Source organism: Balaenoptera musculus, chromosome 18, assembly GCF_009873245.2.
Source record: "Balaenoptera musculus isolate JJ_BM4_2016_0621 chromosome 18, mBalMus1.pri.v3, whole genome shotgun sequence".
NCBI lineage: Eukaryota > Metazoa > Chordata > Mammalia > Artiodactyla > Balaenopteridae > Balaenoptera > Balaenoptera musculus.
Window position 1 is genome coordinate 12965090 of NC_045802.1, and position 24500 is coordinate 12989589.

The 24500-nt window shown below is 41.1% G+C and overlaps 3 protein-coding genes across 23 annotated transcripts in view; 1 reads left to right on the forward strand and 2 right to left on the reverse strand.

Moving 5' to 3' along the window:
• Positions 1 to 16518, reverse strand: part of ALG5 (ALG5 dolichyl-phosphate beta-glucosyltransferase) — a 39591-nt gene extending 23073 nt beyond the window's left edge. The window contains exons 1-6 of one of the 5 annotated variants that reach the window (XM_036831459.1): positions 16221 to 16518; positions 11797 to 11968; positions 11392 to 11438; positions 9218 to 9286; positions 4409 to 4501; positions 511 to 624 (exon numbers count right to left, since the gene is read on the reverse strand). In XM_036831459.1, coding sequence (XP_036687354.1) covers positions 511 to 624; positions 4409 to 4501; positions 9218 to 9286; positions 11392 to 11438; positions 11797 to 11935 — 462 coding nt within the window. In that variant the 5' untranslated portion in view covers positions 11936 to 11968; positions 16221 to 16518. Of the gene's footprint in view, positions 1 to 510; positions 625 to 4408; positions 4502 to 9217; positions 9287 to 11391; positions 11439 to 11773; positions 11969 to 15353; positions 15488 to 16220 lie in introns of those variants that run through there. The other 4 variants (XM_036831456.1, XM_036831457.1, XM_036831458.1 and 1 more) reach the window with 4 other exon arrangements.
• Positions 16519 to 16683: 165 nt separating this feature from the next.
• On the forward strand, positions 16684 to 23379 carry EXOSC8 (exosome component 8). Its single transcript, XM_036831461.1, has 11 exons — positions 16684 to 16735; positions 17867 to 17903; positions 18153 to 18216; positions 19006 to 19079; positions 20146 to 20191; positions 21210 to 21315; positions 21404 to 21449; positions 21652 to 21748; positions 22055 to 22175; positions 22407 to 22513; positions 23163 to 23379. Exons 1-11 carry the CDS (start codon positions 16719 to 16721, stop codon positions 23276 to 23278), a joined length of 831 nt encoding a protein of 276 aa, XP_036687356.1. The 5' UTR covers positions 16684 to 16718; the 3' UTR covers positions 23279 to 23379.
• Positions 23296 to 24500, reverse strand: part of SUPT20H (SPT20 homolog, SAGA complex component) — a 39512-nt gene continuing 38307 nt past the window's right edge. For 10 of the 17 annotated variants that reach the window (XM_036831435.1, XM_036831434.1, XM_036831443.1 and 7 more), the window contains one exon: positions 23296 to 23791. In XM_036831435.1, the coding sequence (XP_036687330.1) occupies positions 23651 to 23791 (141 nt within the window). In that variant the 3' untranslated portion in view covers positions 23296 to 23650. The remainder of the gene's footprint in view (positions 23792 to 24500) is intronic. The other 7 variants (XM_036831448.1, XM_036831446.1, XM_036831449.1 and 4 more) reach the window with 5 other exon arrangements.

Here is a 24500-nt window from a genome sequence, read left to right on the forward strand (position 1 = left end):
CCTGGATTTACAAGAGGAAGGTTCAGATTTTTTTTCCAGTGTATGGTTTGGTTCACCCCCTAACTTTGGCTGAATCATTTAATTTTTCTTTGCCCCACCTCAGAATGACATAAAGGCAGCTAACAATCTGACACCTTCCACTCTCCCTCCCACTCTTGGGTCCCCAAGGTAGAGAAATAATGCAGGAGAAACATCAAGTCTCTGTAGATTCTCTGGAGAGAACTTAGCTAAATATTCATGATAAATATTAAAACTCTGGTAGAAGTAAAGCAATTTAAAATTGAGAGAGATGGACAGAATATTAAATAAGTAATTGTCAAGTGACTCTCAGAAAATCAGCAAATGTTTATAATAAAATATTAGCTCTTCTGTGGAACTGTATACAGGAATTTCACACCAAAAAAAAAAATCTCCCAATTGTTTAACTTATAGGTAAACATCATTTTAATTTTACTTTAGACCCCCTCTATTCTTTAATGAATATTGTTTAAACTATATTCTTATACTCACAGGCCAAGGCTGTAGATCATTCAGTCCTTTTTCTAATTTCTCAATATCTGGAAACTTTGTGGCTCCATCAGCATCTGCCATAAGGATCTTTTTTCCTCGAGAACTGAATACACCCTGGATTTTAAAAATTTCAACGAAAAGAAAGTTGCTTAAAATCAAGGTTAAATTCGGTGACATATCAGTTTGTTAAATTTGGTGACATATCAGTTTGTACTTAAAATATCCAAGAATTAAATATTAGGTATGAAATGGCAGAAAGAGGCCGAAGTTCACTGAACGCAGATTACATTGATAAGATCTTTCCAAAAGTAGCTAATGTCTATTTCATGATTTTAAAAACTTTGTGAAGTCATACTATTAATACCTTGGAAAATATCAAGATAAGAAAATAGATTTGGATAAGTTAAAGATATGCTGCATCAGTAAGAATAAAAATGTAAAATACCTATCATAAATATTATATCTGTATTGTATATGTATTATGGTGCATAAAAGGGATCAGGGGTTCCTTACAGCAGCATATGAAGAACGAAACATAGATAGCTTTGTTATGAAATACATCATAACATTTTAGATCTTCAGTATTTTTTATTATGGAATCTAAAGTATTTTAAATTAGTTGTTGAATAAAGAAATGTGGAATGTCACTAAAATTTAGAAAGTATGGATATATTCAAATGTTATTTTGTTATTTGAGGCATCTGACACTTAGCAAAATTATGCCATTCAATTTTGAATTGATTGGTCTTTTGGGCAGAATATGGCTCTACGAGTGTATATTTCACCCAGAAACAAACTATGCATCAACTCTTCACTTGATCTTAGCCAAAAGGCCAAAAAGTGATTTATGCATCAACTCTTAATTTCATGGTGCATTTGAGTGAATACAGTGTGTCTTAAGTGTAAATATATTTATGGTTTGATACAGAATACAGCTTTGATGTCACTCAGCAGTGTGACTATAGATAAGATGTACGTATACAAATCTAGACAGAAATTTGACCAATTATTGTATAGTATAAGGCTACTAATTAGTATCTGTAATTTTTTTTATCATATCTGTTAGAATATGGGTAAAAAAAGCAGAAATAAAAATGTTATATTTAATCTATAAACATCACATATTAAGTTTTGGAAAAGAGTAAACATTGCAAGGCACAAACTCTGTAGCTATAAGTTTGAACTAAATAAAAACAATAAAGGACTAACTATTTCAATGATACATGATAAGGCTGAACTGTAGGTTGTCATGCAATATTAATGGAAAATTGCCTTTGCCCTCAGACTTGTTTCAGCCACCTCATCTTGTTTTTAAAGGGGCTTCTGAATGCCTGCTACTCTCACATCCTATCTGGATGGCCTCCACTTCACTGCTAGACTTCTTGGAAAGAGTCTAAGTCAGCTGCTCCCATTACTGTCCATTCAGCCACACCCTCTCCCCTCTGACTGTTCTTTCTGATCTTTCTTCTTCCTCATGTGCCTCTTTGCCCCAAGGCTTGGTTCTTGGCTCTCCTTTTCTTCTATACCCTCTTCCTTGCCAATTTAGTGACTTCAACTCTCAGCTGATACATGTGGATGACTCTCACACCCTCTCCACCAGGCTCTTCTGGATACCACTACTTGGCATCTCAAACTTAGTGTGGCTCAAACTCAACTAAACACACTGTCTCTTAAACCAGCTCCTCTCCCAGTGTTTCACCTCTTCTCTCACGACATCCTCCTCCTCTCAGGTACCCAAGGCTACTTACTGGTAGCTCACTGCTCTCTCCAATCACCTGACACAATTCTACCTCTCATATTCGTCTTTTCCTCTTGCTCTGTTGTGTCACCATCATAACCCAAATATTCAAGGTACCTTGCCTACACCACTGCACTGGCTGCTGTCCCTCTGTAAAGGGTGAAAGTCTAACAGCCCCTAGCCTGAAGTCTGTGATCTACACCCACATAACCCTCCAGCATATCTCTAAAGTCAGGCCTCATGTACCACTAGAAGCTCCTTTGTTGTGTCTTTGTTCATGTTCTCCTCTGCAAGCTCCCTGCCTCGACTTTTGCCTAGAGAATTCCTAATCCTCCTTCGAAAGTTCATCCAGAATTTATCTCCTGTAGGAAGTCTTTGCTGCTCCTCCCAGAGCATTTATACTGAAGCATTTGTAACACTAGTGAACTATGATACCTTAAGGACAGGACAGGTATCTTTCATCTTGGCGTCTCTAATGAAGTACCTGGCACTTAGTGAGCACTCAGATGTGGGCTGAATAAATAAATGAATGGGTGCATTTAAAGCCCATGATGATACTGCATCAATCTTATTTTCTTTTTCTCCCTTCTGCATATCCTGTGACCCTGTCAGAGCAAACTCACTGCTTCTAGTACATATCCCAAGAGAACCTACTTTTCTGTCTTTTCTTGCTCTGCTGACTGGCACGTTCTTCTCTCAAATCTTTCTCCATACGGGATCAGGGAGGTGAAGAGCACGATTTCATGGTTAAATTAACCCAAACCAAATCTTGCCTTACTATCTATGTGACCTTGAGTAAGTCACTTTACCTATCTATGTCTCAATTTCCTCATCTATATAATCAAAATAATAGGACCTAACTCACTGAGATGATGTGAGGAGGTTTAAATGTGATAATTATGTTGAAGTGGTAAATTTTTGCTGTCTAGCTCAAAATAATCAGTCAGCAAGTGGAAGCCAGTGTTCACCATCGTTGGAGGCCTGGCTTCAGGGACATATCTTTTGTGAAGTTTGCTATTTTCCTCATGTGCCCAAGGTTGCTAGTTACCTACCTAATACCTATTCTTTTCTTCTTCCTTACAAATGGAACCCTGATTTGGCCAAGAATGAAAATGTCAGAAAAAACATCTCTCAGCCTTCCTTGGAAATAGGGGTGGCCCTGTGACACTGTTCTGGCCAGTCACTGGGTGGAGCTTCTGGGAAAGTTCCTTAGAAGGGGCAAACTAACTGGTGTGCGTCTTTTGCCCTCCGCCCTTCCTGTCTGGAATGAGGAGGTAATGGCTGGTGCTCCCGCAGTCACCTTGTGTGCAGGTGGGCAGGAGGAAGAGGGAGTGAAAAGGCAGGAAGCTGGGTTCCTGAGGACACGGAGTTGTTGAATGAGCCCTGGACTGCCTACATCTAGACTTCTTTTGGAGGCACAAAATAAATAAATTAACCTCTATGTCATTTAAGGCACTGTTGTTTGGATTTTCTTTCACATATCTTGCTTTTAGATCTTTCTTTCAGTGTATCTTGATTCCTACCTGATATGCCTCTGCTGAAAGTAACCTCTTCTTTCCTGGAACTTCTACTGTACCTCATCTGTGCCTCTCTCATAAGTACAATCACTTTTTGTATTAGACTGTAAATTACATCAGGAGTGACCATATCACATTTATCTTTTCTTTTTCGGTTGCACTGTGCAGTTTTTGGGGATCCTAGTTCCCAAACCCCTGCAGTGGAAGCACGGAGTCCTAACCACTGGACCACCAGGGAAGTCCCAGATTTATCTTAATTCACACTACCATGTTTTGCATAGCACCTTCATATAGGTTAAAACTCAATACACGAAAGCATTTTGTAAACTGCAAAAAATCATGTAATCTTATCTGGTAACTATGTCAAAGACATAAGAGACAGAGGGCAATGTTTTCAACTTTGAATAAGATAAACATTTTCCTGAGTCACCCAGTATGTTATAGATATGGCATGATATTTTTTAATTTGATCATATTATATATACATATATGCATGAAGTTATTATTAAAAGCAATTTACCACTGATTTGAAAGACTAGTATTTAACTAGCGGGCTGTAGAACATACACGTACTGTAATCTGCAAAAGAGGTTATTCAAAATACCTTTATATTTCAAATAAAAATATTGAAATTAGGTATTACCATCCTAATAGCTCCGCCTTTCCCACGATTCTTCACCAGCGTTATCACTCGTACTTTGTCACTTCCATATTTCTGGCAATATTTAAAAGCTACCTGTCAAATTATATAAAAGTCAGAATAAAATCAATTTGAATTCCAAGACAGCAATATAAACTGGGTCTCTGATTTTGGCTTAAACACTGCTATTCTAATTGCCCTCTCCTTGTGACTAGATTATACCCACCGCACATTTTGGTGGCCGAGAGGAGTTGTTGAATTCCTGGTGCCAAGATCCGACACTGACCTACTAGGTCGAAGTCACGATTCACTTTCCTGCAGAGGAAACACCAGAACAGGCGTTCTGACCTGACTACTAGGTCGAAGTCACGATTCACTTTCCTGCAGAGGAAACACCAGAACAGGTGTTCTGACCTGACTACTAGGTCGAAGTCACGATTCACTTTCCTGCAGAGGAAACACCAGAACAGGTGTTCTGACCTGACTACTAGGTCGAAGTCACAATTCACTTTCCTGCAGAGGAAACACCAGAACAGGTAGGCAGTGGCCATCTCTTATTCTCCTGACTTTTTTGCCTAGGCTACCAAGCTGCTAGAAAAAATAAAAATAAAACCCACGCTCTAACTGACTGGTACACATTTATGATTGGGCTCCCAATACTGCCTAATGACCTGTTTACTTGTCAGCAACTGACCTTATTCCCCAGAGAAGCTGTTCGTATCCTAGACCATTTTCCCCAAATCTTCTCACTCGAATTCCTGGCTCTCAGCAGATAATCATCCATGATCTGTCCTCTTCTGAATCTTCAGTCTCTTCCTCTTTGCTGGGTCCTCAGCCTCTAACATGCTCAAAACTCCAGCATCTTAAACATTTTCCTTTGACTTCACTATTATCTTAAGCGACTGCCATTACTCTTTGATCTAGTATCGAAGTCAAGAAATGGTGATCTGTATTTGCTATCAACATCTCTTTGTCCCTCATTTAGGCTTCAAGCCATTGGGGTGTGGCTCATGCCCTTTGCTTTTCCACATCACCCTCCGCAGAACCTCCTCATCAACGGCACCCTTGTCTTCTGACGCTCATTTCCATAGGCAGTCGTGAAGTTATTTTTTTTAAATTTTTATTTATTTTTGGCTGCATTGGGTCTCCATTGCTGCATGCGGCCTTTCTCTAGTTGTGGTAAGCGGGGGCTACTCTTCGTTGCAGTGCGCGGGCTTCTCATTGCAGTGGCCTCTCTTGTTGCAGAGCACGGGCTCTAGGCATGCGGGCTTTAGTAGTTGTGGCTCGCGGGCTCTAGAGCACAGGCTTAGTAGTTGTGGTGCACGGGCTTAGGTGTTCCGTGGCATGTGGGATCTTCCCGGACCAGGGCTCGAACCTGTGTCGCATGCATTGGCAGGCGGATTCTTAACCACTGCGCCACCAGGGAAACCCCCGTGAAGCTATTCTTATCTGGTGTTTGCACTCCTGTCTTCAGACTCAGCTCAAACACCATTTCTTCTTCCTAGCTTCCACGCCCATTGTCACCTTCCCCAGGGAAAAAGTATAATTCTAGTAAGTATTCCTAATGCATTTTCCCATTCAACTGTTACTTCTCTCATCTGTAGATCTTCCCACTAGGAACAGGCTCAAGACTCCGGGATGCCTGAAACTTTCCTGACTTCATTATTATTAATAATCAAAGTCATGGAACCGTGATCTATATTTGCTATAAATCACTCTGCACCACTCATTCATTAATGAACTGTAGCCCCTCCCCACCTGGCTATGAGCTACTTAAAGCCAAGGATTAATATATACATATATATATGTGTGTGTGTGTGTGTGTGTGTGTGTGTGTGTGTATATATATATTTTTGGCTGCTTTGGATCTTGGTTGCTGCCTGCAGGCTTTCTCTAGTTGTGGCGAGCAGGGGCTACTCTTGTTGCGGTGTGCAGGCTTCTCACTGCGGTGGCTTCTCTTGTTGCAGAGCATAGGCTCTAGGTGTGTGGGCTCAGTAGTTGTGGCATGCGGGCCCTAGAGCGTGCGGGCTCAATAGTTGTGGCTCACGGGCTTAGTTGCTCCGCGGCATGTGGGATCTTCCTGGACCAGGGCGATCCCTGTGTCCCCTGCATTGACAGGTGGATTCTTAACCACTGTGCCACCAGGGAAGTCCCAAGGATTAATATTTTAGTGCCTGACACACAGCCTGGAATTGATTAATCTCGGTGAACAAGGGTAGCCACGGTCCTTTGTACATACCCTTATTACAGGACTGTGGTGGCACTGTTAGCTGCTTACCCAACAAACAACACCTCCTTCCTTGCTCTTTTGGCCCTGGTCTGCATAGTGACAGTGTGTGCAGTCCTAGGAGATGAATCATGATTGGTCCAAATCCTTTTTACCATGTGTTTATACTTTCCCAGCCCCTCTTGCAGGCAAGGGTGGCCATATCACCGAAGTTCTGGCTCATGGACTCTAGGGGAGGTCTGCTGGAGGGTGGGAGCTTCTTGTGAAGATTTTTATTCCTCGTTATAAAAGGAGAGAGGCACACAAGAGAATTCTTAATGTCCTGACTGTCTCAACTGCCTCAGGATCAGTGATGTTTGGAGCTGTGCCCATTTGATGATGAGGGAGTGTGTGGTAACTGAAAAGACGTGGATCCAGCCATTTGACACTGTCCTAATGCTGAAACAACAACGTCCAGACCTTCTGGCGTATGAGATAATCAAACACCTTCTATTACATAAGCTCCCCTCATGAGACACTTCCTGATGAAAATATCGAACACATTGTGCTCTATTTATCTGGAGCGTGTCTCCAGTATTAGATGTGAAGTCCTTGAAGGCAGAGGCACGGCTCCATCTTTGTATTTTAGCACCAGTCCTACTCCTTGACTCATGTTAATGGCTCAAGAAATGTCTATTCAGAGAACATTTACTTGAGTTGCTGATGTTTGTTCTGGGGTGGCAGAAAGCATTATAGTCATCATAAGACCCAAACCAGGAAGATGAAGTCACTGGGCATGTAGCTGAGTGCACTGAAAGACACTTGACCAGGCGAGGATGAGGGCTCTTTCTAAAGGGGACGTGATCTGGCTTTGAAGGAAGCAAACACCACTGAGGCCCACCTGCTTGACCTATACAGACACTGACACTTCACAGTATGCCCTGCAGAACATGGCAGCAGCTGACACTTGCTCACCATTTGTGAATTCAGCTCACGTGGAATGCTTACCTTTCTGGCATCTTATGTTATTTGAGGGTAATAAATATCTCTGTACAAATGCAATACTCTCTTATTCTGTACTCTGGCATAAATTTTACCCCTTAGTTTAAAATTCCTTAAGAACAAGAACTATATCTAAATTTTTTCCCAGACCCCTCGGAGAGTGAAACGTGTTACAGGAAGACAATAAATACTCAACTTAGGGGAAAAGAGTTTCTTTTTCTTTTTTTAAAAAAAAAACTTTTACAAACTATGATTTCAAGTTTTCTGTTTCTCCCAACCTTGGGAACAAGTGCGAACCTCTCCCTCTTGGATCCTTCCAGAGAGCAGCCTGAGACTCACATGGCAAAAGGCCTTGAAGGAAATACTCTTCAGGAAAAGCTGCTTCTTCTCAGCTGGGCTGAGGCTGCTCTGTCATCTCAGCAGTAGATGCCTGATGCTGACTTTCTACACCGCTCCCTTCATATGCTAATAAACTGTTGGACAGTTGGTGTTCATCTTTCATGTCATACTATTCCAAGTGCAGCACCTACTCTTCCTAACACAGATCCACCAGTACTTCCAGGCCTCTATGCCTTTGTTCACGTTATTTTTTTCCAATTTGAATGTACCATCCTCCGTGTTCCTAGTCATCATCACCCTTAGGGGTTTAGTTCAAAAGTCACTTCTCTTTCTCTCAAATTCTTTTCAGCATCTTTCTCTTTGGCTCCATTTTTACCTGCATTACAGAAATTGGAGCCGTGCTGCCTGACCGTCCTGGGGGCTCCTTATACCAGGGGGCAGGCGCGTGTACCTGTGGGGTCTAGCCAGTGTCCAGCACTTCCTGCACAGCTGGAGTTGACCAAAATCATAACTGATGAATAATCAGGTGAACAGATATTTCCCTGTATATTTATTTTAAGATCTATTATGTTGCCATTTAACAGGAATATTAATAGCACCGTAAGTGAATCTTTTATTATAGAAACATGAGTGTCAAAAAAAACAAAATGTGAAGCAGTTGTAATAACAAAAATACTTTGATGTTGGAGAGTAATTAATCAGGATCACTGACAAGATTTAATACATGTACTACTGCAGGATTAATGCACCAGGGCCCAGCAGTTACAGGTCTAGGAATGCAGGAAGGAGAGAGGATAAACCCTAAGATACTGTCACCCCATGGGTCAATCTAGAAGGGACTGTGGGGTAGGCCAAAGGACATACCCAATCCCCAGGGGCAGATATGAAGGTGTCTTCCTATTTGCATGACTACTTTAGAAACCATAAGTTAAGGTGGAGCATACAGAAAAGAATTATGCTTAGAATAAAAGGAACCATAAATTGGTGGGCAAAGAGGGTTCCCCAGAGGCCAAGGTGAACTGTTGTTATGTGTACTCTCTCCCTATTTGGTGACCTTCCAAGCTTCCCTGGTCTCAAGGAGCAGTGGAAAGGCAGATATGTTTTCCAGCTTCCCATATATGAAATCTCTCTGCTTTTTCTACTACCCACTTATGTTAAATGGAGAGTATCTGGCACACCTTTAGGGTTCTCTGACGAGCGGAAATATGATTTTACATTTGCAAATTATTCCATCTGTTGGCAATTCTAAAAGCAAGTTTACTTACCTTTGAAGTCTCGTCTTTGCTGCCATCATCAACTACTATTACTTCATAAGTGAACGCAGGATCTTGTTTCTGCAAGAAGCAAAAATAAAATACCACAATTTGGCATGACTGCCATCAAGATTTCTAATAACGTTGTAAAGAAGTTAAGAAACAACTGTTTTACAAATAACCCAATTGAAAAATGCGCAGAAGACCTTAATAGACTTTCTCCAAAGTTGACATACAGATGGCCAGTGGGCACATGAAAAGATGCTGAACATCACTAATTATTAGAGAAATGCAAATCAAAACTACAATGAGGTACCACCTCATACCAGTCAGAATGGCCATCATTATGAAGTCTACAAATAAATGCTGGAGAGGGTGTGGAGAAGAGGGAACCCTCCTACACTGTTGGTGGGAATGTCAGTTCATACAGCCACTATGGAAAACAGTAAGAAGGTTCCTCAGAAAACTAAAAATAGAATTACCATATGATCCAGCAATCCCACTCCTGGGAATATACCCGGACAAAACTATAATTCAAAAAGATACATGCACCCCTATGTTCACAGCAGTACTGTTCACAATAGCCAAAACATGGAAACAACCTAAATGTCCATCAACAGATGAATGGATAAAGAAGATGTGGTACATATATACAATGGAATATTACTCAAGTCATAAAAAAGAATGAAATAATGCCATCTGCAGCAACATGAATGCAACTAGAGATTATCATACTAAGTGAAGTAAGTCAGAAAGAGAAAGACAAATACCATATGACATCAATTATATGTGGAATCTAAAATATGGCACAAATGAACCTATCTACAGAACAGAAACAGACTCATAGACATAGAGAACAGACTTGTGCTTGCCAAAGGTGGTGGGGGGGGGAGAGGGATGGACTGGGAGTTTGGGGTAGTAGATGCAAACTATTACATTTAGAATGGATAAACACCAAGGTCCCAATGTACAGCACAGGGAACTATATTCAGTATCCTCTGATAAACCATAACCAAAAAGAATATTAAAAAAAAAATGTATACATGTGTATAACTGAGTCACTCTGCTGTACAGCGGAGATTGGCACAGCATTGTAAATCAACTCTACTTCAATAAAAAAAAAATTAAAAAAAAAGAAACAATTGTTTTAGTGTTGATATGTATAAATATGAACATAAATATAAGTGCACAAAGCACATAAAGGAAAAAGGCCAAGGACAGAAAGGAGACCCGAGACTGGGTGGGAGTTGAGGGTGAACACGGACCAAGTCTCCGTGGGCCTCCCGCGCTCCCCTGGCTGCCCTCCTGAGCACCACTCAGAGGCTATGAGGTATACAAGGCAAAGCCATGAGGTCTGAAGTCAGGGGTGCAGGTTCCACGTGGCTGTGCCACTTCTTAGCTTTATGACCTCGGGCAAGTTAGCATTTTGGGCCTATTTTCTCGCAAAAAAACCCACAACCTAGTCCACATGGCTGGTGTGCAGATTACACATAACAGAAGAGGCAGAAGCTCAAATATAATAAGGGCTCAGTCCTCTTCCTCTTTTTTTTCCTCTTTCGATGAATCTTCTCTTTTCCCTTTACCCAAAAAAACCTAAAACAAAGTAAATCAAAACAAGGAGTTTTCTAAAAAAAAAGAAACAGCCATAAATCTTACTTATTTTCTTAAACTCTCCCAAGAGATTCCAATGGCAGCGGATACAAAAGAGGGGCACATGCTACTTTTCTTCTCTTTATGCAGAGAAAGCAGAGGAAAATAAATGAGGGGGGGACTCTACAGAATAATAAAGACATACAAAATGATTTCACTCTAGTTATAGGTCTTTTTCAAATAAACATCTTACTTAAAAAGTCACAAAAGCAGAAACAGCATTGTGCTGTCATACAAAGTCTGCAGACACACTATCACTCAATTTTAAGTATATCATCAGGCAAGAAAGGATCAAAGGGGGGAGGCAGAGTCTGTAAGAGGAACATCAGCTCTCCTGTTTGCTCTGGAGAGAGTGAGCTGTCGGGCTTGCCTGCAAATGCCTGACGGCTGGCAACGTGCTGAGCGCAGAGGCCAGGACCACGATGGCCCAAGAACGGCCGGCACTGCCTCTCACGGTGGATCTAGCCTGGGGTCCACAGCTTGATGACCTGCTCTAGTTTTAATTAGACCCCATATTGGACGAGAAAACACAATACCTGTCTCTCCTCTAGATAGCCCAGAGCTTCATCCATCATTACAGGCACTTAAAGAAAAAAATATATATTAAAAATTGCTTTTGAAAACGACTTGCCCAGTCCCAGAACACAGTTTACATACGGAAAATGCCTGAATAACCTAACAAGTCCCTCCTGGACTGTCCCCCAGCGGCCACTTCCACCTGGAATGTCTGTCGTCTGTTCCCTCTTGCTCATCACTTCTCTAGAACACTTCAGCCCTAGACTTGACGTGGCTGCTGACACTCATTCTTCCTCTTCTGAGCTACAACTGCCAGCCGCGCACTCTCCACAGCCCACATGTATCAACGCTCTGGCCAAGTCCATACTTTAAATTTCCTTTTCTTCCCAAATTACCCCTTACCAAAAAAATCGAGTAGGGCTTACACCGTTTTTCTTCATTGTATGAAGGCACGACCACAGAAAGCTGCTTGGTAGGCGAGTCCCGTATGCTGGGTAAGGCTTCCCTCTGGCCTCTGGCATTTAAGAAGAACTTCTCATCTTCTTGTCGATGAAGGTGTGGCATCTCTGTAGCAGTTATAAATGCAACAAAGGAAATCTAAAAGCGGATATGTTAATGAGAAATTGTGTTATGTTGACCTTTTTAAACATTTGCTACATTAGAATACATCATTTGCATGATTTTTTCGCCCTGGGGTGAAATATTCACTGTTTTAGTCCATTCACAATGGTCTGGAGGTGACTTCAAAATTCAAACCGGTCAGTCCCCTATTTGTGAACTGATTATTATTGCCCTTTTTTCCCTAACTAAGCATTTTCCCTAACGCTCTAGGAGGCTCTTTGTCTCCTCTCACCTGTCATTCCCCAGCCTCTGTCACCCCAGATCTAAAAGGGAACAGTCATTACAGAAGTGCCATCTACTCTGAGATGCCCTGAACTCCCAATCCCTGGTACACACACAGCGAGGCCCCAACCCACTTGGAGCCTATGTGATCGAGGACACACTGCAGGTAGAGCTTGTAGGTGAGGGCAGACCTCCCATCTGAGACCAGGTTGACCCAGGGTAGGAAGGGAAGAGTCCCCCAACCCCCAGAGTAGGGATCAGTAATGCTTAAGAATATATTCTTGATACTTATCCCAGATTTGAATTCAGAATACACTATTTTTTTGGAGTCAGGTATCAAACTTGTAGGCTGTAGGCACCATCCCACTGCTAACATTATATAACCCCCTTCCATATTCAGTGGGGACCTAGCCCTGGAAATAACCATTCTTTGTAACATTGTTTCCATTGGTATACTTTCTGCTTTCAAAACAATCAACCTACCAACTTTTGGAATGCTACTCATTTGTACTTCAGTGGCCATTTATAATATTCTATTGGGTACATACTGAAATTGAATATGCTTCTGATTAGTATGAATATGAAGGCAGTATCCAGACTAGTGGTTAAAGAGTTCCTGCTCTGCACCCCTAGTGTCCAGATGGTGGTTTCTAAATTCAATTTCCTACTAAAAGTAACCAATGCTTCTAAGAGGAATGGCTGATTCAGGTCCAGGCCAGGAAATGTACAATGGTGGTCAGAGACGGGAAAGCAAGGAGGCTACCAACAATCATGACAAAGTAGCCAACTGACAGGCTCCCATTGGCCTGTGAGGGGGAAATTTTAAGCAGCAAAAAGAATAATTAATGCAATGTATTAGAACACATGAAAAATTTTATATCACGGATCCATAATGATACTAAATATAAAAAATTAGTCACCTTTGTAAGATGCCAGGGAACCATCTCATTATTTTGAAAACTTGCCTTTTATCTTACCTTTTATATATGAAAGATATTTCAGCGTTATCGAATAGCTGAGGATGAAATTTTTTTCATTATAAAATTCCAGGTAGTACATGAAGAAGGAATGATACAGTCAGAATATTCCACTTTGCAACCCACAGTGAAATACTGGATTTAGGCAGTGATCATCAATGACTGCTAAACCATTGGGTTAATGACAAACTTTATGATCGGTGGGTCAAGCTAACAACTCCTGAACCCAAGAATCCCTCTTAATACCAGAGAAAATCAGAGATTACACACCTCCTGATACGACACAAAAGGAAGTAATCAGCATCACTCACACACTTCTTTTGATTAAAACACTCAAACATGCATTTCATCAAATCTCTAGATGTAACTAGCAGTTTACAGGAAATTCAGGGAACAGAGTAAGATGTTAAAAGTCACTTAAGGGATGCAATTAGTAAAATCCAGATTGTGAGAAATTCTACAGGACAAATGACCGCTTATTAAAGAAAAGGAAAAAAAAAAAAAGGGAGGAGAAATTGTTATAGTTTAATAGACTTGAGACATACCAACCAAGTGCTACGTGTGTGTGAATACTGAATGGAACAAACCAATTTACTAACACATACATGAGGCATTTGAACTGATGGGGTATGTGAAATCACTGAACAATGTTAAAAAAAATCTGCAATAAACCTTATTGTGGTTATATTTTAAAAAGGGGGTCCTATCTTCGGAGATAAATGTTTAGGATTTACAGATAAAATGTTATGCCTTGAATTTGCTTCAAAAGTAATTCAGAAAGGAAGTGGGGTGAGGAGACAGTGGGGAGATACATGTATGTGTGTGTGTGTGTGTGTGTATGTGTGTATATATACACACATATACATATATATTAATTTAAAAAAAAGTTCCACTAGTTGGGTAACATTTGCATACCAGCTCATCAGCTTCCTCACCAAAGGAAGCTAATGATAACATTTCTGTCAGCACTGTTTTAAAGATCAAATGAGATAATCCCTGTTGAATGCTGAATACAATACCCAACATACTGTAAGTACTCAATAAATAAGAACTCTTATAACCACTTCCAGCTAATAGGATCAAATACTTCCAGTACAATCTCATAACGTACACATTTAAATCTGTGCAACACAGTCAACACAAGGAAGATTCAGTCTAGGATTCTGTCAAGCTCTGTCCCACCCAAAACCTGAACCCCCCCCCCAAATCTCCATATACTACTAAGGGAAAGAGAGGATTCCTCTCTCACCCAGACATAAACCCTAAAGAAGTCAGGATACACCACTTTTTCTCTATCTACACTACTTCTAAGCCATAAATTCTGGCCAGATGGCAAAGTGGCCTTCCTGGCAATGCTATCTAGGCTGCTAACCTTAACGTCAAGGAAGCGGAAAACGCTCCATTTACTAACTAGAGGCAGGCCCATTCCAATTATATGGGAGAAAATTCACTTGGCAAATTTCCTATTACCTATGGATCAGCAAGTGCTACAATGTTTCCGCGTTTCCACAGTAACGGCAAAGAAAATCGGAGTTTGAATTCCCCTGTACTGTCTCTTTTAGAGGCAGCAAGCTTAGGGTGTTGAATTCTAGGACATAACGACCCCCAGGCATACGGTAACACCAGGCTTTGTCTATCTTGGTCTTCCTATGTCCCTAGTGGGTCTTCCTGATCCGCTGATTTATCCAATCTGTAACAGATGGCTCTTGTCAGTGCTATCAACACTTTCTATTTGCTTAACTACACCAGGAAAGGGAGTGTCTAGAAAGCACTTTCTGGGGGCTCAAGACCTCCCCGATGGGGCCAGAACTACAGCGATTGCAGACCCGGGAGGAAATCCTGGAGAGGTCGAGGCTGAGAGGGCAGGTGGGCAGAGTCCGGGGACCAGGGGGTGACATAAGACAGGGTGGGCATGTCCCAGTAAACACAAGTACTAGGCTCTGGGCACGCAGGGATATAAAACTCTAAAATAAACATAAAGAACGGAAGAAAGGGGGTGTGAAATTCTAGCAGAGGAAATTCTGGGGTCAAGGCTCAGATGGAAGTATGGTGTAAGGGACACGCCCAAGAGCCGGCAGCGCGGAGGAGAGGATGCCTGGGGGCCGAGTCTCCCGCAGAGCAGTGAGCCCAGGCCCGCGTCGGTCCCCAACCCCTCTCCTCACCAGAATCAGGGCTACGGCCGCCAGCGCCGCGCCGAGCACCGCCAGCTGCAGCAGGAGCGGAACCATCCTCCATGCCGGCGCCGCCGCCGCTGCCCGCCCTATCCCGCGCCTACACACATGCGGAAGTGCGGCCGCGCAGCCCCGCCTCCCACCCGCAGAGAGACCCGGCCGGCCGGGCGCCCGCCGCCCACAGCGCCGCCGCGCGGCCAGACTCGGCCACGACCCGGGAGCCCGCGCCGCCCACAGCGCCCCCGCGCGGCGAGGCGAAGAATATGTAGTTGTATGGGAGGCGCTCAGTCCGTTTTGGGGAGGGCGGGGGGCAGGCGCTCTGTTCCACCGTAGATAAGGTTGCCAGAATTGGCAAGTACAAATTCAGGATGTCCACTTAAGTTGAATTTCACATAGGCAACGAATCGTTTTTTAACAGCATTATTAAAATAAAACACACCATATAACCCACCCATTTGTTTTTGGTATATTACATTAATTTTTAAAAACTGTGATAAAACATAAAATTTCCCATTTTAACCACTTTATGTGTACACTACAGTGGCAGTAACTGCATTCACAATTTCCTGCAACCATCACCACCATCTATTTCTAAAACTTTCCCAGTTCTCCCCCAGCTTCTGGTAACAATAACACGAACTATTTTGGGTATACTCTTTGTTTATCTGACATTCAAACTGAATTGGATGCCCTGTATTTTACACGAGGGAGATGGAGGTCTTGAGCCACGACACAGGCTACAACAAAAACTGCTCCTTTGGAGCCCGCTCCCGGCACCTGTAAAGGTAACCTGATGCGGAAAACGAGGGCACAGAAAATGTACGTAATTCTTCGGTGCTGGAGCAGGGAGGCTTTTACGTGGGAGAAGGCAAGCCCAGGGCCCAGAATAAGAAGGAGGCGGGAAAAGGACCCTGAAACATTGGAATTGTGCTCCACATTCAACACTTGATTCTTTGCTTTATATAAGGTCGGTTTTCTCTGAAACTCTTCAACCAACAGTCTCTAGACAGGCACTCATCACTTCTGTAATAGCCGATTCGTCAAAACGCGTCAAAGTCTAGGAAACCTCGAGGGGCATCTGGCTAGGGGAAGTCTAAGCAAAGGCAGGCTGGAAACCGTCCCCACGCCGCCCGCTCCGCCCACTCTGCCCACTCCGCCCACTCCACCCTGCCTTCTAGATATCCGGCAGCGGGAGAAGGGCGCAGGTGTCAGTACTGAAAGTGCGAAGCGGGACCGCAGAGCCGGCGGAAGGGGCGGTGCTACCCAGGCGGCGGCGGCGCGCGCGCAGGCGCAGGCGCAGACGGAAGACGGAGACGCGCAGACGCAGATGCGCAGACGCAGACCCGCGGGTGGAAGATGGCTGCCGGGTTCAAGTGAGTGGGGGAGGCTGGCGGGCGCGAGTTCGTACCGTGCCGGTTGGCGGCTCCCGTTACCCGGAATTTTCTCACCGGGAGACCCCCCCCCCTACCTGGTTCCCACTTCTTTCCACCACGGAAGCGGGCGACGGGCGGGAGGACTGGAGGTGGTCGTAATGAAAGGAAAGGGGGCGTCTTCCCGCCGGGGAGGCGAGCGCTGGAAGGGGCTGTGTTGAACTCGGTACCCGCTGCGACGCGCTGTGGCTTGGTGTGTAGTGGACCTGCAGCCCCAGGGGAGCAGTTGTAACTTCGTGAAAGTGTTCTGTTAGAACCACCTGCGACACTGCTCTCCCTCTCCCTTGAAACTTATTTCTAAAAACGTTGTTCCTCGCTCGGAAGGTTTTACTTAAGCGTTTTTGCTGCCGCTCTGGAGAAGCCTGTAGATTTTCGTTCTGAGTCCAGTTTTAAATAAATAAAACAAATAAGATTCCAAAGGAAACCAATTGTACTGAAACAGTTATCTGTTTGTATAAATTCCAAGTTTATGATATAATGAGATATACATCTATTTTAGAATTAACTTTCTTAATTAAGATCTCCTGGGGAGCTTAGTAACTAACTTCTGGAATTTCGAAGTAACGAGGATTCTTACAGGTACCTTCGACAACTCTGAAGTAAAAACGAAAACATTTACTCTCTGTGGTTGTTAAAGTCGCAGGTACGGCTAATATTATAATGGTTTATTGCCAACGGTCATAATTGAAGAGTATGCTAAATTTCAGTCACTGGATAGTGAAAACAAATATGTAACTCTTTTTTTCCTGCCCACCAAGAATCCCTGCTTCAGAGTGAGAGTGATGTTATTTTCACACCTGTATTAATCCTCTTCTAAAGATGCCCTAGGGTTTTGGGCTCCAACCCTATACTTGTTTACAGCAAAATTAAGGACAGCTTTTGAGTATGGTTATTGCAAAGGTATCTAATTTTTATAATTAGCAACACGTGGCAACATAAACGTTAGAATTCCTGAAAGAAACTTAGTTACAAATTTTGGAGATTTCTGCTCCATCACCACACTATTAAGACTTTTGCCAGTTTCTGGATTTATATTGATTTACTAATTTATCTCATCTTTAACATGTGTTTCAGAACTGTGGAACCTCTGGAGTATTACAGGAGATTTTTGGTAAGTAAAGGTGGTTATGTACATTTTTTGCCTTTTGATAATGATATCATGTGCTTTTTCCATAAATACAAATATCAATCATTACATTGCACACCTAAACTAATATGTCATACGACAATTATACCTCAGTTTTTAAAAGACAATTTTCAAGTAATTCAAATTAATTTGAATTAACGAGGTTTAGTGTATTTTCACTGGTGTGTGTAAAATATACTTGTAGATGTAATCTACTTTAATATATTTATTTAGAAAGAGAATTGCCGTCCTGATGGAAGAGAACTTGGTGAATTCAGAGCCACAACTGTCAACATAGGTGAGGGTATTTTGAGTTCTAAAATAGAATGTTGAAGTTGCTTCAGTTCTGAAAATAGAAGTTTTTTTTTAAAGTAAATTTTTCTTTGTAAAGTTTTTTTAAACTCACTGTCCTCTCAGTTGTTATGCTCATGTTAAATTTTAAAGTAACTGTAAAGTGTTTTCCTGCCTTCCTCCGTTCAGAACTTCTAAGACATGGTTTTCTTATATATTTTACATTTATTAAACCTTCTGTTGCAAACATGGAATTTCCCAATTTTACCTATATGACATTCCCAAGTTTTAGCCTCTGAGCCATTTAAACAGTATTTCAGACAAATTCTACCGTGTCTAAGGGATTACAGTGATTTTGTGTCAAGAGATTTAAATCTTTGTAACAGCCCTGTGATTGAACAACAAATGATTAACTCACTTCAGGGACAATGAACAATCCTTAGACTGGTGTGGCTGTCCCTTGAACGACGAGGGGGTTGGGGCGCCGGCCCTCGCACAGTCAGAAATCCGAGCGTAATTTTACAGTTATGGATCGGTGCTCCGTAACCGAGGCTCTGCATCCTCAGACTCAACCAACTGTGGATCGTGTAGTACTGTGGTAATATTTATTGGAAATAATCCTTGTATATAGGTGGACGGGTGCATTTCAAACCCATGTTGCTCAGGGGTCAACTGTAATTTTAAAAAGACTCAAGCAAGGAATAAATTTTCATAAACAACAGATTTGTAGCAAGATAAAATCATATGTAGAAGACGAAAACACTTTTTCATTTTGTTTAAATACTTACCTTTTCAGGTTCAATTGGTACTGCAGATGGTTCTTCTTTAGTGAAGCTGGGAAATACTACAGTGATTTGTGGAATTAAAGCGGTAGGTTTACTGTATATATTACTAAGATTTGAGTTACTAAATTAGCTTCATATATTTATTAGATTGTAATATACACCTATAGTTCTGCTGTTGATTAGGCAATCAGGTGTCAGTTTTTTAGTATTTGTTTTCATTTCCGAAGTTTTCACCTTTGAGTTTTAGATAATACAACCCAAGTTTAATGGCTCTTAATTACAATTTATGAACATTCTCAAATGTGCTGAAATGGAACAATTTAAAAAAATCCTCACCACCTTTACTTTTTAAAGAATTTGGTTGTAATTTGAGAAATTGAGAGATTTTTGGTGACATATTTTTATCTAGTGATGCCATTTAATCTGTGCAAATGTGTAGAAATTGCTCAAAAGAAAAGCTTGAGGGAATAATAGCTACTATTTACTGAGTATTTGCTATGTTCCAGGTACCTTATGTTAGGTGTTTTACAGAATTATCCAGTTTAATCCTCAGAATAATCATTTGAAGTATTTCTCTCTTCATTTCCTATTTTACATGACGTTCAATAACTTGTCCAGGAACATAAGGCTCATAAATAGAACTTAGACATAACTGACTCCAAAGCCTCTGCTTTTTTGACTACACTGAACTCTTGAGTTACTTAACCTAAGTTCTTTCAATAACTGGCCCAAAGTCTCTCAGCCAAAAGGTGTGGGTCTGACTTTTGAACCAGGTCGGTAATTCCAGGGCTTTTGCTCTTGACCATTATACCATCAGTTCCTAAATCGGACTGTGTCAGTATCACCTGGGGTTTAAATTCAGATTCTTGGCTACTGAATAAGTGAAAGAGAGGGTGGGACAGAAATCTAAAGAGCCCCAAGTAATTTTGATGAGTAGCACTACCATCAGCTGCCTTCTTGCCTTGCAGAGCTAGTGAGGAGTGGTCCAGTGTTCCAGAGCCCCTGACATACGTTCCCAAGTTCATCTTCCCAGTAGATGCTCATGATGTAGTTAACTAGCTAAGATGGTCTTTGGTAGAGCCTTCCATAACTGACTTCTTCACAATTTTTTAGTAGCTTCTTTCATAGGAAACATTTGTCTGCTTCTGTAGGAATTTGGAGCACCACCAACAGATGCCCCTGATAAAGGATATATTGGTAAGTTAAATGGCTTCATAAATTTAATACAAATACTTTAAGACAGTTAATACTATTATTATAGTTAAATCTTAGTAGGTGAGTTGAAGAAAATTATTCATAAGCTTCAGACGTCCCTGAAAAGTTTTGTGTATGTTTATGTTAGAAGATAGCATAATAGCAAGATACAGAATTTTGTAAATACCTTTTATCAAACTTGTTTGATCACTTTTGGTTTATACAGATGTCATCAACCAAGAAAATAGATTCTCTTAGGCAAAGGGCTGTAATTGCAAACTTTTCTGTTTCCATAAAGAATTTTCCTTTATACCACTATGTGGTTTTTTTCCTTAACTTGGACCATCTTTTCTTTTTTTTTTTTTAATAAATTTATTTATTTATTTATTTTTGGGTGTGTTGGGTCTTCGTTTCTGTGTGAGGGCTTTCTCCAGTTGCGGCGAGTGGGGGCCACTCTTCATCGCGGTGCGCGGGCCTCTCACTGTCGTGGCCTCTCCCGTTGCGGAGCACAGGCTCCAGACGCGCAGGCTCAGTAGTTGTGGCTCGCGGGCCTAGTTGCTCCGCAGCATGTGGGATCTTCCCAGACCAGGGCTCGAACCCGTGTCCCCTGCATTGGCAGGCAGATTCTTAACCACTGCGCCACCAGGGAAGCCCCATCTTTTCTTTATGGTAGGAACCAACATTTTAAAAATGCAGAACAGTTGGTATGACTGGAGGGGCTATCTACTGTTACAGATTGGGGTATTTTGAAAGAAACATAGAAACTTTCGTGAATAATTTAGGATTGAGGCTGTTTCTTAAACGCATGCTTTTTTTTGGCTGGGCGGTTATTTGTGTGGGAAAAAATAAATTTTATCTAAGCATAATTCTCACAAAGATGAAAAAGAATATAATTGATGTGTTACAATGCTTTCCACCTGGAAAGCCTATCTATGCCTACAGTTGTCTTTGCCGTGGATTGATATTATCTTTAAAACTAAACGAGAGGTGAAATTTGGTTCATAGCTGCAGTTTCTTTCAGTTCCTAATGTGGATCTATCACCTCTGTGTTCCTGGAGATTTCGGTCTGGACCTCCTGGAGAAGAGGCCCAGGTGGCTAGCCAGTTCATTGCAGATGTCATTGAAAAGTAAGATCATCATGATAAAATGTGACTACCATTCATTTTAGAGAGTTTTTGAACTTTCATTTACTGTGTTCTATGTCTTCAAATCAAGTTCACAGGTAATTCAGAAAGAGGACTTATGTATCTCTCCAGGAAAGGTAAGAGGAATAAAGAAGCTATGAGCTTTTATTAATTCTGAAATGTTTTTTGTGGGGGAAATTTAATTTTTTTTTTTTAAAGTTTCTGAGCCTTGAAGGTTATCTTGATTGTCTAGCCAAGGGTGTGGTTTGTAGGTAGAAACAAATACCACGTTATAGCAATCAAGGCTTTAATTTCCACTTTGTGTAAACTCTATTTTAGCTTGCTTGGGTTCTATACTGTGATCTCATTTGCCTCAACCATGATGGAAACATTTTGGATGCTTGCACCTTTGCTTTGTTAGCAGCTTTGAAAAATGGTAAGCAACCTTAATAAAAGGGAATGTTCCTACTTATGTGTTAGAATGTTCTGTTTTGGTAAAATTTCTCAATAAATTTTTAAAGGTTTTTGTTAAGACTTACCTATCATTCATGTGTTTCTAAATTAAAGAAAAACATGTTTGTATCTACTGTATTTGCCTTAATTGTCCTAAGATATATTTTTTAAAAAATAATACTTCTGGACAAGTTAAATAGAGGGAAAAGTGAATTAATGAAGCACAGAATGCCTTTCTGTTTCTTTCACTAGAGTGAGAGACTGACTTTACATATTCGCCTTTTTCTAGTACAGTTGCCTGAAGTAACTATAAATGAAGAAACTGCTTTAGCAGAAGTTAATTTAAAGAAGAAAAGTTATTTGAATATTAGAACTCATCCAGTTGCAACTTCCTTTGCTGTGTTTGATGAGTAAGTTAATCAGATGTATTAAAAGGTTGTATATTTAATTGAAGGGAGGACAAAGATTCTTACAAGTAGTAGAATTTCAGGTTGCTATTAACTTGTCTGGTTTCTACCAGTTCTGTCTAGCTCCTTACTTAAGCTAAAATGCAGGTAGTGAGTTTAATTTGTACTTTTTTCTAAAATAAGATTTGTCCCATGGGTTGATAATTTATTTTTTTTATTTTATTTTTAAAATAGCACTCTGCTTATAGTTGACCCCACTGAAGAGGAGGAAAACCTGGCAACTGGAACCTTAACAGTAGTAATGGACGAGGAAGGCAAGCTATGTTGTCTTCACAAACCAGGCACGCACTTTCCTTCCATTGCAGTACTAAACACGTAGATGAAAACTCAACATGAGCTTCTTTATATTAGGGAGGGCCAAATGGAATGTGGGATGTTCTGCTGGTTTACGTAATGTAAATTTACTGTGGTTTCTTTGTTACTTCAGATGCCTTGCATTTTTATATTATATGTCAGTGATTCTTTTTTTTTTTTAAATTTTTATTTATTTATTTATTTATCTATTCATGGCTGTGTTGGGTCTTCGTTTCTGTGCGAGGGCTTTCTCTAGTTGCAGCAAGTGGGGGCCACTCTTCATCGCGGTGCGCGGGCCTCTCACTGTCGTGGCCTCTCTTGTTGCGGAGCACAGGCTCCAGACGCGCAGGCTCAGTAATTGTGGCTCACGGACCTAGTTGCTCCGCGGCATGTGGGATCTTCCCAGACCAGGGCTCGAACCCGTGTCCTCTGCATTGGCAGGCAGATTCTCAACCACTGCGCCACCAGGGAAGCCCTGTCAGTGATTCTTAAACTTCAGGAGGTCTTGTTAAAACATAACCTGCAAATCTTGAGACCACACCACTGGTTTATATTATTCACTTTTTTTGTTTTATGTCAATAACTTGACATGATGTAGATCATGTAAAAATAAGTGTTGGCATAATAATTTTTCAGGTGGAAGTGGACTGACTGGAGCTAAACTTCAAGATTGTATGAGCCGAGCAGTTACAAGACACAAAGAAGTAAAAAAACTGATGGATGAAGTATTTAAGAGTATGAAACCCAAATAAACAACCACCACATTTTCAAAACAGATTTGTAAAAACTGTATTTGTTACACTGTGCACAAACCTTTTATACTAAATAAATATCAAACTACATTCTTCTGAAAGATGTTTCTAGTATTTCTTAGGTCACTTCTGTATTATGTACAGTGAAACCGTTTTTAAAAAGCAATGACTTAGGCAAACCCACCCTAATGGTTCGTTAAACCATTTCCCTGTTTTTATTTAAAAATCATAGGGTTGTGCTTCTGTATAAAGTTTGTATATCTAGCAATGTAAAATACTGACACATGTTAAAAAACAAAAACGAAGTAGAAACTCAGAATCCTTTTGATTCAATGCTCTTACGTTTTAAAAAGAAAGAAAATAATGCAAGACTCAGAATTTTGGAGTGGTTGGCGTGCCTCTCTTCGTTTTACTTCTTGACTGGCTGCCTGTATGCCGATGCCGATGCCGCTGAGCTGTCTGTGCTGCCGCCGCCGCCGCCATAGCCATCTGATGCTGCAAGAACCGCAGCTGCTGCAAAGCAGAGGGGAGAAACCAAGTTAGGTTCAAGGTAGGCAGGTGTGGAAAGATGCTTTTCCTGAGAGTGATGAAAACAACAAAACTGAAAGGGAGAAAGCACCAAGGTAACAAAAAAGGACTATACCACATCAGGACAATGCACAGTCAAACAGCACCAGTGGCACAGAAGCCTGCTGCGGGCTTTAAAAATGGCTCTTGGTAAACTTCAAAAGTATTTCTGTTACTTTGCCTGGCCAGTCTATATTGCAGTAACTCAGCAACTTCAGTTACCATTTTGTTGTATGATAGTTTATAGCAATATAAAACCACCCTGCAAATTAAAGAAAGTCAACTATAATATGCTGACTTCTAGAATAACGGAACAACATTCTTCTAAAACGGGTATGACATTTACAAATAGGAACACTGGTATACTTGCTTTTGTCTGCAGTACAGTATTAAAAAGTTAACCATTGGCACTTACAACTATTTCAAAATGTACTGAAACTTATAAAAATGTATGTTAATGTGCCACCAGCACTTCAGGAAAGATTTTAAATTAGGAAAAGAGTATGACTTAAATGTACAAAGTATTCAGTGCTCCAAGTTCACCGGCTAAAGTTGTCAGACTTCTAAATAAAATTTGCTAAATTATTTACCAATTACTGTATAGTCTTAAAAGACAGTAACATAAAACTAAAGTAAGGTATTTTGAAGTACTTTT

Coding starts and splice junctions, on each gene's coding strand:
- EXOSC8 (XM_036831461.1), top strand. Junction 21,749..22,054: donor GTTAGCAGCTTTGAAAAATG/GTAAGCAACCTT, acceptor GCCTTTTTCTAG/TACAGTTGCCTGAAGTAACT. Junction 22,176..22,406: donor TCCTTTGCTGTGTTTGATGA/GTAAGTTAATCA, acceptor TTTTTAAAATAG/CACTCTGCTTATAGTTGACC.